The sequence below is a fragment of the Cuculus canorus genome, chromosome 1, assembly GCF_017976375.1.
Source record: "Cuculus canorus isolate bCucCan1 chromosome 1, bCucCan1.pri, whole genome shotgun sequence".
NCBI lineage: Eukaryota > Metazoa > Chordata > Aves > Cuculiformes > Cuculidae > Cuculus > Cuculus canorus.
The window spans coordinates 115237658-115253877 of NC_071401.1; the positions used below are offsets into that span (position 1 = coordinate 115237658).

Consider the following 16220-nt stretch of genomic DNA (forward strand, 5'->3'; position numbering starts at 1 on the left):
ACCTCAGAGCTGAATTAACTACATCCTAAATATGGTACACTACAGATAGTTACTAGTAAGGATGTTTTGAAAAAAACTATATATGGAGATTCAACAGTCACATAGTGAATGCCGCTACTTCCCAGGGTAAAACTATGCCCTGTGCCAGCCAAGCACAATACATTTTCTTGAACCACAGCAGGAAGAATTCTTTTAGGCATTGATTAAAATGATGATGAACACTTCGTATTATTTATGATGACCATGCAGCGAAGCACTCGTTAGCAACACTTCTGCCACATGTCAAACACATCTGTCATCTAGAAGGGAATGGGATTGTTCAGAACTGCATTACACTTCAAGTAGCTCACATCTACTTGAATAAAAAAATCATTGCTACAGTCACTGAAGCAAAACACAGCATCCAGCCGAAGCCATAGTCTAGAACTCCAATTTCTCCTCTTTTTTTTGACCAGTTAGCAAACCTTGTTCTTGAAATTGGAACCATGTGAAGACAACAATATAGTCCATCTGCTGTGACAGTAATCTCCCTGCCATTTTACTTCCATTAGAAAACACAGCTCTTCAAAACAAAAGGAAACACAGCTCTGTTGCTGCTCTAACTGAAGACACCCCTCACTCTCAAACTACTGCTTACTGAAATCTGGAGCTTCATGAAGGTCTGACTTTTCCATCAAGTTCCCAGCCGGGTTTGTTTGATTTTATTTTACAAAAACATATCTGAGCAGCTGTGGGAAAGAAGAGATCCCAGCTGTATGGGCAAAGTTGTTGAGGCATAGATATACTTCGCTATCCTGAACGGGAGAGGCTGGGAGGCTTGTGGAGAAAAGGCCACTCTCTGCCAGAGACCTACTTCATGACAAATGCCACTATTGGGAGTCCTGGAAAAGTTCACCTGCAGGCAAGAATAGGTCTTTGACCAAGGCAGCAAGAACCAAACCAGATGCAACATCTCGGATACAAGAAGGAACTGTCTGTCTGTCAGAGAGACATGCAATGGATTTGCTTCAAATGACATCATCCCGATCTATGCTAACAGCAATGGCAAGCTGCAAGCCATCTGAATCAAAGTCTCTAGATTCACAAGACTGAAAACACACTAACTCAAGATTCCAGGTTTCCCATAATGTGCATAGCTCAGAGCTAGCACTGCAAGCAAGACTTAGTGGCATTACAAACGCCGCTACCACTGGACACCACCACCACAACAGAGTATCTTAAATTACTGACAGATTTGGACTATCTGACTTCCAAATTCTCCTCTACTCCTGAAAGGTGGTAAGACGTTTTAATAGACTGTAGTCAAAAGACAGCATTTAGAGGGCTCCAATTAGAACAGAAATTCCATTATAGTAAACTTTCTGAGGTCGGTATCTGAGATAAAGACATTGAAACTTCTGGCAAAAGCCTGCAGAGTCTCAAGACTCTAAGCAGCAACAATATCGCTTTAAGAATGCCACTCATGAAAATATCTAGGAATTAAGATTTTTCATACTAGGAAAGCCTGATAGGAAATCATAACTCTATGTGTTGACCAGGTATTAAGGTTACCCACTCAGACCTTGGAAGGAAGGGAATTCATGCTCCGACTGATCTGACTGGAACCTAATGGTCTGCCATGACTGGAAGCCTTCAGCAGCCACACATCTAACTTTAAGATGTACTTCAAATGCTTCTTTTGGAGCAGGACACCTCCTTAGAGCTGAATATTTTTCTTCCTCTTTGGTTTTTCTTAAACTAGATGTTTAAGATGGCAACATCAGCCTTCTTTTAGTGTGCAAACTATAACTAATGCACCTGACACTCAATGTTACTTCTCCATATCCAAATGCTAAGGTAACAAAAGCTATCAATGAAATGATATGAGTGTGGTATGAAGTATTAGGTGTTTGCATTCAGAAAATTACAGTTTGATGCAAAGCCTGACATTCTGACTGAACTGGTTTGATTTCTGGGTCTACTTCAACTGGTTAATCTTGTTTCATGGGCTGATGTGTTCTTCTGTATGGAATTAACTTCTTGGATTTCTTTATATAGGCTAGATTTTCAATGGACTTTCAGCCACATTGAGGCAGCTACATCTAGTGCTAGTTTACTTCTGCTGGGAAGCTAACCTTATCTTTTCCTATTGGAAAGTAACCAATGGACTCTAGCTGAAATTTAGAGTACTTTTTAAATACAACTATATTAGAGCTCGATTTTGTACTGCTGTTGTGCCAAAAACAGTTCACAAAAAGATGATACTGAATTGATAGTAGGCGTTGTATCTTACAGGTTTTATTTCTGAAAACAAAACAGAACTTTGCAGCAAATACAGGAACGTATGTCGTATTTTGTTACCAAGTGCTAGTGTCCTGCTGAAGAACTGACAGCTTCATAAGATGGTACATAGCATGGTTACTGTATGGTCAAATATACTTTGTATCTCACTTAGCGTTGTCATGTTGTAGGGAAAAAAAGGTCCATTTGACAGCAGGGTTGTCCGCACGTTAAAAAACTCCAGGATGAACAATGAAAAGGATCAAAAAAAAGTATTGTGGAGAGAACATTGGAGCACCTGGCAGAAGCATGGTGCTTGTAGAAGGATGATGCCTTTCCGCCCTGTGTTTTTCCAAAAGTATTAGTGGAAATTTATCTTACCTGACAGTTAAAGACACTGTAATGCCATGCAGCTGCAAGCAACGTGAGAGAGAGCTGGGTAACAAACCAGATTTAGATGCACTGAGAGTTACCTGGATTCAGCAGGTATTTTGTTGGAAGAACAAAATGAGAGCAGATGAGAAAAGATGGGAGTTTGAGGAATGGTGACTGTTTTAAGGTAAATAAAAAACCCCACAAAAGTGACTTCAATGCCCCTGACTAGGCATCCTATACTTTTACAAGTTTTCTTCTAGCTTTCTTTGCTCACTGAATCAGCTTTTCTCCCCCTTTCCCAAGTATGACCTTTAAATGGCCTTTAATGCTGAGTCTCTTCCATTCCTGGTGTTTCTTTGCAGACATACTGATGCATACCCAGCAAAGGCAGTGCAAGATTGCGTACATTTCTTCTTCCCTGAGTAAACAGCACATAGTGAAAAAAAAACCCCAAACCCTAAAGGCTTCCCTTCTGCTACTTTTGACTCAGAGACAGAAGTTTTGCTCCCATATGAACAACTGGTGTCTACTGACTTCATGAAGTCTGTACTTAGGTCTTCTGTGATCAGAAAAATACATTGCAATCAAGGACGCTTCAGGCATCCAAGAACAGCAAAAGACAAGATCCCCAACAGTCTAATTTTCAAGCTTCAAGAGGGTAAAATATATGGGCAGAACAGTCTTGGTTTAAATAAATTTCTAAAGTAGTGGGGACCTTTAAGTTTAAACACTGATGACATTTGTTACTTATTTCTAAAAGAGAGACCATTTCTGACTAAGTTCTCTTAGTGTCCAAAGATCAAAAATATAGCAAGGACTTCTTCACAAGATGCCTTCTCTTGCTCTGGTGTGGACTATGAGTGAGCTTCCCACTTGTGCAAGGAAGACAAAATCCAGAAATACAAAAGTGGATACCTGGAAAGCTCAGGAAAAGAGGCAAACTTTTTCTCCCACAGCCCAACTGCACTGAGTTCTGGAGCTCTGTCCCACCATCTCTATAAATTTATGCCAACATAAATTTATTGAATTCTGGGCATTTGGATGGGTCTATGGATCTTTTTAACAATGTCAACAGTGCTGAAGCACGCTCAGTTTTTAGAAGTAAAATGGAAGGTCCCATTATAGACACGTGTAAGCAAGAACAAATGGGAGAAGTTCTTTGCAAAATACGTGACACCCTTCTAGTCACTGTGTAGAAGTTGAACGGATGATCTGACAAGAAACTGCAGCTCACAGTTCTGAGGATTCATGTCTGGCTTGTGGCACCTTCTGTTTTCAGTTGGAAAATAAGCTTGTTTCTTTTTAAGTATAAAAAAGCCAACAAACTCATACTATAGCTAAAAACAAATTCTGCAAATACTGCTATCTCAGCCATACGTTAAACAATCATTTGAGAGTAAAGCAGGTGAAGTATCAAAGAAGTTCTGTTTGAATAGCATTTATTTGCAATCATTAGGTTTAAATGGGAAACTGTTTACAGGCACACACTAGATAACCAAAATAGAATGAACATAAAGAAATCTATTTGAAGGTCCTTTTCAAATATTTCAAATATTTTATTAAATATTTTATTCAGTTTCATTATCACAGTTTAATGTACTTTAGCATGTTATACACATGACTTAACATGTGCATTTAAAAATATCAGATTAGAGGTTTTTCAAGAAAGTATGACATTCTATAAATGTGCTATTGACTTTTAACTACACACATCTAAGAAGGCAGTAGCTGTTATACCATTGATGGAGATGAACTATTGTAAGGCATGTTTACACCAAGACTTGGAGAGAATAAAGCCAAATACTGGGTCAAAATCCAGTGGAATTATGTCTGAGAATGAAAGTTGAAGGACTGGGCTCTAGGAAGAAAGTTCATAGCAAGTCAGTTGTGTTAAAACTGTCAACAGATACTGGTTATTAAAAGCAAGCACTGCTGAGAAAGATGGTTTTCATAGCATCCAGGTCAGCAGTATCTGTGGGTTTTTTTCAGGTGTGATTTTTGAAAATCACACCTTATGGTGTAATGTGAAGGAAAGCGATTGAAATCTAGCAAGAAAGTTGGAAAACTATCATGTGAGAAACCTCATGTTGTTTTATGACCTCACACGGGAACACTTCTGTACAGAGAACATGTTGCAATTCACTGCACTCTGACAGGGGCGCATGTGTGCATGCATACATACATATACACACAGACATGTGCAAATGTGTACCCCTCTTGCTCTTGCCACCTTCAAAACCCCAACTGCTGACTAAAGTGTAGCAGTGTATGGCAGAAAATAAGGTTTCAGTCACAGGGCTGAAAAGAGTGGGTTAGACCATTGTATTTGGAAGCATGGTTAGTTATCCTGTACAGGTGTGTTTTTTTCCAGTAGAGTACAGTGTGGGTCTGCTGATACGTGGTAACAGTTAAGACCCAGAAACTACAGTGTAATTCTTTGGAAGAACTCAATAATTATCTCAATCTATTTGCAGTCATTTTTAAAATGCCATCTCAACGAAGTCCCTAGTTCACAATGACTTGCCTCCCCCAGGAACATCACAAAAGCTCAAGTTTAACTTCAAGAGCATAGCGGTCCGTGACTGGGGCTCCTGCACTGTCACAGTGCAAACAGCAATGCTGCCCCATAAGTAAAGATGGTTTCAGCGTAAGCTTAGGTGTGTTGCCGAGTGGAGATTTCATGTCAAGTCTTCCTAGATTTCTGCCTTTAGAAGAATTAGTAGGGGAACAAAAAATATACATCCATCTCAAAAGCTTCGTCAAAGTTGTCGCTTCAGTACAAAATACTGAGAATATAAATGACTATAATAGTACTTAGGTGAGAGTATAAACCTCGCTGTGCCTTTTTATTGGGGAACTCAGGGGAGGAGGGCAAGTAGCTTCCACAGACTAAATGCACTCATTCACGGCACTCTGTGCTCTGAAATGCCTCAGCATCCTGGCAACTGTAGGTGACAGTTCCACAATATGTACAAGGTAGGAAAATGCCACAAGTATTACAAAACATGGCAAAGACACCTAGGAGGTCTACAATCTATCAAACAAGCACGGCAAACAAACGGCATCTAATGGATAATGTATGGTATACAACACACAAGTTGCACAGTTACGCTTTCTTGCGAAATCAGGATTGCAAACGTAAACTCCACAATAAGTTTCAAGAGCAGCATTTGGCTTACTGCATCACCTCTGGCAATATCTGAAGTCTCTCACCCTATAAGCACTGCATTTTCCGCTGTAACAACAAACAATCTCACTGAACCAACTAGAGCTAGCGGGCCCACGTCCTGTAACCCACATGACTATGGCAGAGGTTAAACAAAAATGCTCCAGCAACATAGTTTGGCTACCACTGTATATTCAACCTTTACGTTGTCTGCACTATATAAACATTGCTCTTGGAAAGTAAAGTACACAGTGATATACAAATGGTATCAATGGCTGAAAAGATAACATGATCAAGCCTGAAAGCAAATGGAAGTTAACAAAAGTAGTCTTTTAGGAGAGGTAGCCATATTAGACTCAGCATTCAAAAAAAAGGGAGTGCACTCAAGGGGTCAACATACATTATAGTCTCTTGCAGACCCATCATGTTTTTCTTTATCTTACTTTTTTTTTTTTTTGCAGAATGTGCACATCCACGCGCGCACACACACACACTCATACACACACACGCGTATATATATACACACACCTATCTGTTTCCCTAATTCCCCTTTGTTGCCATAACTCCGCCACACTGAGAACAAAGGACAGTTTTCTTTTTGTCCTCTATCAGCTGTTCCACGTCTACAGCTGTTGCCTTTAGTATCTGTACAGGCAGTGGAAATTAAAACTGCTTCAATTTAATATCCTGTTCCAAAAGACGGCATCTACACCATAAGGCATTCCCTCATTCAGTTGTCAGTTACAACTCTCTTGGGTTTCTACTTGATACAAACTGCAGAGCACTCTTCAGCCTTGTGCTACAAAGGCAGTTTTCACTCAAATAATAAAGACCAATGCTGGAATTGAAACACCACAAGTTCACACGCTTCTACCAGTCCCTTGTTCCTGTGCCCCTTTCCAACGCTCATCACTTTAATCAAAAGTCATGCACCAATGCTAAAAATAGAAACCCAAACTACCAAGAAGTCTCTTGCTCATGACTTTGGGATATTGTATTAGTATAAAAGAGCATTCAGTCATCTTAAATAAATATATTCTATTTCTGAAATCACAGCACATTCAAGGGGTAGTTACTGCCATTAGCAGAGCATTAAGTAATCTCCACAGATGTTTTTAGAATCATAGACCTCTAAGATCATTGAGTTTTGACTCATTTGGTCTAATATCTGGAAAATAACCTACTGTGGGGTTAAGAATCTGCATCTCAAATGTTCTGCAGAACATTTTTCCCATATTTGTATACAGTACAAAACAATTAAGAAGACATTACAGTAATTTTCTCCCAGCTGCTTAGATCTGTAGCTTCAGCTACGACAATGTGTTTTGTATACCTCAAAACTACATACGAAATATCAGAGATCCCTAAATAAATAAAAGCCAAGGAAAACTGGGACAGTACTGCATTTTACACTTGAGACAAGATTCCCCCCTCCCATGGATAAGTCACAGAGGATGACTACGGTAAATGCTTTTCTTTTTTTTTTTTAAACGAAAGATTTATACACAGGTTGAGATCCAGAAAATAATGTGAAATGCATAAATATCGATAGCTTTAGCTAAGTTAAAATGGGTTCAGTAAAGTATGATACAACATATTCAGAATAAACAAAGCAGAAAAGCATATTTTGGTTTGCTTGAGATATACATAAGGTGCAACAATTTCTTCTCTAGAGGCATTTGTGGACAATGTGTTAATGGGTAACAGTGTTTGCTGGTATACTGAAGTACACACAATAGCAATAAGATTTTCCAAAACGAATGCAGCTGAAATTAATAAAAATTAAAACAAAACAAACAAGGAAAAAACCCAACCCCAATACATTAAGATATTGGTCTGAAATTTTTGTTGTGCTAACAGACTTTGTTACCTGAAAATACTGATATCCCTTCTAGTAGATTCAGGGAAAATTCTAGCTACTGAAATCAAGACATCACTCAGAGAACCAACAAAGGCAAATGCCTAGTGAACTATAAAGCTTTGCAGGATTTCTGCTACTCTCAGTGCCTAATCGCTTAAAAATTAAGCATATCTACAAAAAGGTTTATAAGTATCTGAAAACAGTCATATCCAGTAAACTGACCCAACCCTACCCCTTCTCTAAGGGAAAGTCAAGGAAAAGCAGATCAAGTAAGATATTAATTCATATAGAAAAAAGTAATTTTCTGTTTCTTTTAAAAAAGGTACCATTAATATACAGAAATATCTTCAGGAACAATATTGAAATTTAAAGCGAGGAAGGATGGGGTGCTTTGACAAAAATATATCTACTCTAAAGGTTTCTAGAGAAATAAGTTAGTACCATTGTCAACGTGAACGGCCTGCACTGTAACATATTTGGATTTCAGCTAATTATAAAGTGGTCCAAAACTCCAACAGCCACCTTGCTGCGACCCAACAGTTTTAAGTCTTTTCAGTTTTTCCTGTCTTGTTAAAATAACTTATAAAATTTTAATAAAATCTTGTTAAAAATACAGCCATAGACTGCAATGGCATTTTAGGGGCTTTTAATCATATATTCACCTGAATTTTTAAAAAGCCTTTTCATTGACTCATTGGCTCGTAAAGTTTATTGTTCTATTGTTGTTGTTCCCTTCGCCCAGCACACGCATCCTCAATGGTGCTGTTTCAGTGACACTTCCCCAGCTACCTGCCTTTTGTCACACCTTTAATCCTTTGTTACAACTTGTGTGGTATGTTGTATATTGTTTCCTGACACTGAACCAAAGACTTTCACTTAGCTACAACAATGAAAGGCTAAATCTAGCAAGCATTAATAGTTACTGTCCATATGGCTATTACATCAAATTAGTTACAAAATAACCCCAAACACATATCAATTCAGTCAAGTATAAATAAGAATGCCTGATAGAATGATGTAAACTCACGTCATTTAAAGACTTAATTCAAAGAACTTCAAACTCAATCTAATACTATCAAAAGTTCAGCCGGTATGACGAAGACTAATAGAAAATTATTGCTGGAGTCCAATTTGGTAAATTGTTGTGCTACAATGCAAAAAGTAGGGAAACATCTTGTGCTATAGAAGAAGTACCCTGTTGAATTTGTAGCTTTAGATCAATTAATAGTGATAGTTTTGCATCTGTTGGTAGGAATTCAATGCTTGGTTATACAATAGTGTAAGTCAAGATAGCGAAGATTACAGGCCAAGTGATACAATTGGCCTGCTTTTGGGATGTATCTATGAGAGCAAAACACAAAAATGCAACATAAGCAAAGACAGAAACTGGCAGATGGATCTGTTTGGTAGTCTGAATTCAGTCAAACATTACTCTTCAGTTGTAGTTTATCTGCATACAACTTGCCACTTTACCAACACAAACTGTAATTGGCCCTTTATGCAAACGCTGAAGCTGATTTGGACTGTGCATAGTAACTACAACAATTTCAGTGTCTGTAAAATGTAAAAGGTATGTGTATCGGTGTACATGTATATCGAAAAGTCATGGTTTCAGGTTTTTCAGATGGTGAAATACTACTAAGGTCACTTTTGAAAAAACACATTTGCAGTACTTTTTGTTTACAGGAAAGTTTCACCAAGTTGCTCAGACATCTATGCAAAAATAAAGGAATCCTCCAAGGCATGAAAGACAAGTCAATTATCTGCAGTATTTTCTTTTCCATACACCACTCCTTATTCTAATGCACATCATCCTGGTTATTCAAAGCTAAATTAAAAAGAAACAAATCCAAGCATAGCCTGTCAGAATTTTTCCCAGTAAACTCTACCACTCCGGTGGCAAATATAAAAGTGCAGAACATCTGGACCACATGGCTGCCCAAACATCGCTAACAATGGTACATCTGTCCAGGCTGCCTTGAGTTCTCTGGAACAGGTTTTAAATTCATTCTACAATATAAACGTAGGCATAACCTATTAATATAAACCATCTTAGAACTTAAATCTTCATGTACAAAAATGACTAAGAATATCTAATAATAACTAGTGCAGTGCGTCAGTGTTTTTGTTGTTGGTTTTTTTTTTGTCATTTTCATTTAGAATAACTAGGTATTATATGAAACTAGTTGCCATACTCTCTGGTTGGTAAAAGAGATGCTGTGTGAGCTAACAGTAAAAGGCAGCCTTTTTCACACCAACCACCTATTTACTGTTTGAAAGCCTTCAATAGAAAGCAAGCTCTGGGATCATTCCATTTCTGTTCATTAATAGACAATTAATATCACCCTCCTACATACTGGGTTCCGATTTGAGGACCTGGCCCAAGTTGCTAATGTCTGGCTTCCAGTGAATTCTGGGCCACTCAGAACAATAAGCACTTGCTTGCAGTCTATAGTTTCCATCATATGGACTGACTAGCTTCCCTTGGTAAAGACAAGGCTAGGATATTAGGTAAAGCACAATGTTTTACAATAAAGTGGAGCTTCACTGGTCAGCGCAGGAAATAAGCACTGGAGCCTGAGACATTTCATTTGGCTGTCCGTCATGTGGGAGAGGTGTGGCCCTCTGACTTCTGCAAAAGAAGAAAAGAAAAGCCAGCCATCATTACTCGGAGCACAGGAAGCCCTTTTATCAGACCAGAAAGGATGGAAAGCAGTGATATGGTTTAAAATCCAACATTACAGTACTGAAACTTCCTGCTGCTACAGATGCCCACATACCACTGTCACACGCTCTTTTTAGAGGTATTCCTGTAAGACAATATCCTGAGGACAACCTGCAATACAATGCAAAGTCTAGCAAAACCAAGATATGATGGTATTTGACTATACAAAACAAAATACATGGCTACAGACTAATTTTGAAGTGCCCAAGTGTTGTTACTCATTTTGTAAGGGAGTGGCTTCAGCCCTCAGAAGCAGCATACGGCTCATACGTGGCAAAAGAAGGTGAATGCATAGAGGTATATGTCATGTAAAGGCAAAGTGACAGCAGGTTTTAAGCAATATGAAAACGCACTCATCCGCAGAGTTGCACAGTGGGATTACTCCAAGTTTCATGACTTAACACTTCACCAGACCTGCACAACACCTCTTTCATTACGACAGCAATGTTAATTTACAAATTATCCCCTGGCACAGGGTATCAAAAAATAAACTGCGTCAGAATTGTGTGCTGGAAATCAACATCAATCATTTAGCAGATGGACTTGGGAGAGCTCCTCTGCAGCTTGCCTTTAAAAATACATACACAAACCACGTCACCGCTTGTTATCTAATCTCACTAGTCAGGTTCTATTTTTGTTACAGCATGTGTCATTTGCAGAAATTAAAAACTGGGGCCCACTTCTTATTTACACAAGGGCCACTTTATCTTACTTTGGCACAGCTAAGACTCCAGCAGAAACAGAGGTACCAACATGCTTTGCACAACTGGAGTGCAATGAAGTGGACTTGGGACAAAATGCAGCTCAGGCTCACAGCAGTTAACTGGGGCATGCACAAGGTAAATAAAGCTAAACAAAAGCTTTCAAATGAAAACCATGCTGTTACTTCCAGCCAAGCTCTAATTAGAGTTAAAAAGGAGTTTGGCATCCACAGCCAAAGGCCCTATAAAATTATTTAATAATTAAATTCAGTCATGAAAAAACACACCAACTAAACCTCTAATGCTATAATTTTATTATTCTCATTTCCAGCTATTTGCAAATAAAGAAGTGAGTTGCAAAAGACAACAATCAACAGGACAGAAATGAGAGAAGCATCTAGCCCATCACATTCAGATTTCTTGTTGACTTCCATTTGCCAATTCTGAGAGAGACATGGCTAAGTTTCTACTGGGAAGAGTCTTCCCCTGTTGTCATTTGCAGTGGGGTGATTACAAACTGGAATTTGCAACAGTTGCTGGACATTTGCCAGTTTGGTGTTTTCAGGCATCATGGAAGGTGCTGCTTTGCTGTAGCTGCATGATGAGATGACAAAAGGTGGGAGTAAGAAAGGAAGACCCAAACAGGCGGCTCTGTATAATATCAGCTGACTTCAACCAGGACAAGAGGAGGACAAGAACTCTTAGAGGAAAAATGAGGAATAAACCACAGTGAAGCAAATCCTGTTGTTCTCCTGCGATTCCAGTCAATGATAATAGAATCAATGAAGCCACAAGGGTGTGAGTGAGAGCAGAGCTTAGTGCAACACTTTCCAAGCCTCACTTCGTGGCTTCTGACCACAGAAGATGACAGAAATGAGTTCAGACCTCTGCTGTCCTGACAGCAGACACTTGTTTTGCAAAGTTGGGAGAAGGCTGACTACAGTGTGAAAATACTTCTCACCCCAAACAATGCTTCTTAAGCAAGACAACAGCTTTTAGAGAGAAGAGCTAGCAGGCTAGGTTCATCTGACTTCTTTTCTTGTAAGGCCCCCAAGCTTCTGAAAAGCCTTTCAATTGCTGATGTGTAGCCTGAACACATAGCACTGGGTTGGCCAATGAGGGCCACTAGATCAACAGTAAAATTAAGTTATGAATGGTTTCATCAACTGCTGCCTTGTGGAGTTGATTAGGCAGTCAGAAATCCGTCAAATGCCATTTGCAGAGGCTGCAATGGTTTCAAACCTGCCTAGCACATCCTCACTGCCCTTCCACTGCAGGAACGGATCAGGTTTTGTCTCCAATAAGCTGCAGCATCAAAGACCAACACTGGATAGTTAAGAGCCAAGGAGGACTTGCTGTCATTGGTTTCCTTCCATCACAGGTCCAGGCATGCAGAATCTGACCATGTTGAACTACTTCAACAGCCCCGAGTAACCTTCAGATTCTCCTTATCTGTGTGGACAGTGTACTCAGTAACTACCTCTCAGACCAACCCGAACTAACGTGCCTTTCCATCATCCAGAGTTGTTCTGCCCCATGACATTCTGAAGATGCTTTGCCTCCTACACAGCAAAGCATAAGAGTAAAAATAACAAGTTAGCTTCCTTCAGCCAAGTTCAGCATAAAAACTTCAGCTGAAGTTATATGAAATTCTCTGCACAGTCTTAGGACATTGAAAAATTAAATAAGCATGCAATAGCTATTTAAATCTGCTATTATCTGACTAATGGCATCTGATTATTAGAAACTTTCAATTATTAGGACCTCAAGGAGCATATGAACCTGTTTACATACAAAACCTGGTACGCAAACTTACCAGGGAGGATCACTTTACTGTCTACAGAAACACGTTACATTGTTATTTAGGTGAAGACTTACCACTACTAAGCAAGTGGTGTAAAACAGACATTCATACAAAACTGTGGAAGAGGAAATGCAGGCCAAATTAAACAGTCTGCAATTCATGTGCTCTCTGAACAAGCTGTCAGCCACGTACTATTAGACAACAAGGGGAAAGGAAAACCATACCTGTGTACGTTTTCCATGGCTGCTACTTCTGCCAGAGCAGCTAAGCTAAAAAATGCAGACACTGCTGGCATATCTGATGTAATACTATGATTTTCTTCTGTCTCTGCGTTTCTGGAGCATTCACTGTTGCAATCAGTTTCTGAACTTGACGTTTTTTGAGGAGTACTTTGTGGCAGCTCTTTTGGCTTGTCTTCTGCAATAAAGGAAAGTTAAGCTTGTAAATCTAACCCTTAAATGCAACGCAGCACATCAATATACTGACTAGTCTGGTGTTAACAGAATCTTTACCTTTACAACTTTGATTTTGCAAGTGCAATTTGATTCATGCTGCTACATCTTCTGACCCAAGCTATTGGCAGAAACATAGTATTAAGGTTTCTAAAGCAGTTTACTAGATTTGGATTCAACTGAGTTTGATCTTTTAGGTCAGGTAAGAGAACTTTCATGTATGTTTTGGATACCAAAGTCCTGAAAGATTATTTGAACTGCAGACAACTCCTGCAAGGGCTGCAGCACTGACTGTGGTATTATGAAGTACATTTTTACATTCTATAACTAGATACAGTGTAATTCCCTTACTGGACTGGAAACAAATTATGAAAGGTAACCATTCTCCATTTCTCTCTGTATCAGCTCTCAGTTCTCAGAGAAAAATACCCAGACAGAGAAAATGGATTTGGGCATTCAAACAAAAGAAGTTGGCCATTACGGACTCAGTGATTTCCCAGCTGAACTGTACTTTAAAGAATGACTTTTCTGAGCAGGTAAGAAATGAAGCTGACTAAAAAATACTTTCCTGATAGGTTACTACTCCAATGCCACCTCCAACCATTCAATTTAAACAAAATTTAAACTCCCATTTCCTTACCCAGTGTCCCTCCTGCTGGTGACACCCGACCATCTGCTGTTCGGACAAGATGTGTGATCTTAGTCTTCCTTGCTTTCCTCTTCTGGCTGCCAACTAAAGGCTCATGCATCATTGCTGGCTCTGGAGTGTTTAGGGCAGACAGAGAAATTTTATTCTTCCAGGCAGACTCAATGGAATTTCTGTCTTCTGAGAGTATGGCTATAAGAGGACAAAAAAGCAGTTTTCATGCACGATAATTCAACTACTAGTTACGCTTATTTACCACTCTGCATCTATCTGCATAAAACCTTCCCTCACACGTACTCATCACACCCCATAGAAAGATAAGATCCAAATGCTGCAAATGCTTGCAGGGGAACAGTAGCATCAACTCTTTATATCCCAGAAGGTTCAAGTTTCTAATATTTGTGAAGGAAACTGTCAGACGGGCAGTAGCACTTCAGTGGGAGCAGGGTATTAAGCAGTCTATATAAAATGCTCTGCAATAGAAGATGCCAACAAGTAGCTAAGAGACAAAAATGTATTTAAGGAACAACAGTGGTCCTCACATAAGGTTATCTTAGCTCACCGACAAGACTCACAAGCAGAATTCAGGAAGTCCCAACTAACCCCTAGTCTCTTCTCTACAGTCACTCTTCATTGTCTCCTCTAAGCAGAGGGAAATACTGCCTTTTACAAAACAACAAACCTTAAAAAACACCCAAAAGGCAGCAAACACAAAAGTGCGGTTGGATCACGGTGTAAGACAAGAATGCATGACGGAAATACTGCCTACATAAAGTCAGAGAGTGAGAAAGAACAGTTCGAATCCTTCTCAGCTGTACCAGTGTTGGCATTTCGAAGCAGCCTTCTGCCCTGAACTGGAACATGATCACAACTGAATAGGCACTTTAATCTCGTTCATGAAGAAATTGGACAGAAAGCAACCACAAAACGTATTTAAGCTTCCGAAGTCTGAAATCAGTGCACAGTCACCAACCATTTGCAATTTCCATTAATTTAATAAGCCATACTGCTCATACCATAGTGTGTCGCTAGTCCATAAATTCAATCTGTGACATCCATTTTTACTATTTACTAGGCCTATCCTATTTGTGATTACTGAATGTTAAGAGTTAGAAAGAGACTACAGGTAGCAAAGCGAATGCCCAAGTAATTTCTTAAAGATGCTTGTCTAAACAAGTTTGAAATTTAGAGCACTTACGGTATCAGCACCATGTCCTTGGGGGATCTTATCTCAGTGCTCTGCCATCTTGAATGTTTACATATTCTTTCCTAATGCCTGTAGCTCATCTCCCCTGCTGCATTTTCAAATCATTATTTTCTTTACTCCCCATCAGGTTATACCTTGCCTCTTTGCAACAGTTCATATATTTCACAGCTACTACTGCGTCTACAGTTACCTTTCTCTTCCTCACAATTTCTTTCAGTCTCTCTTCCCGTTTTAAAGATATGTTTAAGATACATTTGTTCACTTATTCGGTGGCAAGACCAGCAAAAATTACAGACAGAAACCTCAAGCCGAAGTGGAAACAACTGCTCTTTCAGAAAGACTAAGCACTGAGCAAGACCAACCTCCTACACTGAGACTGGTTGTATCGAACAGGAGCACCCAAGCCCACAAACAATGCACAACAGCCAAATAATCTGCATGGGCTTTGCCCTCTTTCATTCTAGTGGATACTTACTGTTTATTGATTGTTTGGTTTTGTAGATTTAATGACCATCCTATTCAAAGATATAGCTAGTATAACTAGCTTTTGCTAGCTTCTTTAACTATGCGAGGACGAAGACTGGGTGAAGAGAACAGCTGTAATACATTTTATCTTACTAGATGTCACCCTTTGTGATTTTGTTTTAAGTGGGAAGGGACCTTTCAATGTTTTATGGCATAAGAATACAATGAGATCTAGTACACCTGTAAAAACATTTGGAAATGTTCCAAATCTTAATTTGCTTTTGTTCTTATTTCATATCTTCTCTTGTAAAACATTTTTGAACTTCTGCATGCTTTTTATTTTGAGGAAAAAAAAGTATATAGCTTCAGTTACACTTCTTAGTGTTCAGCTATAGATACTAATCTTTCCAGAGCAGAACTATGTTGTAAAACTTTCCTTTCGTAAAGCGAGCAAGAGAAATCATGAAAGATCTGCCTTGTAACAGTTCAATTAAGTAACTACATTAATGACTGCAAATGTGAATTTCAAGTAACGCAATTGGCCTAATAGTGAGATGTT

The 16220-nt window shown here is 39.1% G+C and overlaps 1 protein-coding gene across 16 annotated transcripts in view; it reads right to left on the minus strand.

The window, feature by feature from the left end:
• Nucleotides 1-621: 621 nt before the first annotated feature.
• BBX (BBX high mobility group box domain containing) overlaps nucleotides 622-16220 on the minus strand; it is a 155067-nt gene continuing 139468 nt past the window's right edge. For 14 of the 16 annotated variants that reach the window (XM_054068675.1, XM_054068670.1, XM_054068735.1 and 11 more), the window contains 3 exons: nucleotides 13984-14181; nucleotides 13116-13308; nucleotides 622-10293 (listed from right to left, as the gene is read on the minus strand). In XM_054068675.1, coding sequence (XP_053924650.1) covers nucleotides 10206-10293; nucleotides 13116-13308; nucleotides 13984-14181 — 479 coding nt within the window. In that variant the 3' untranslated portion in view covers nucleotides 622-10205. The remainder of the gene's footprint in view (nucleotides 10294-13115; nucleotides 13309-13983; nucleotides 14182-16220) is intronic. The other 2 variants (XM_054068661.1, XM_054068651.1) reach the window with 1 other exon arrangement.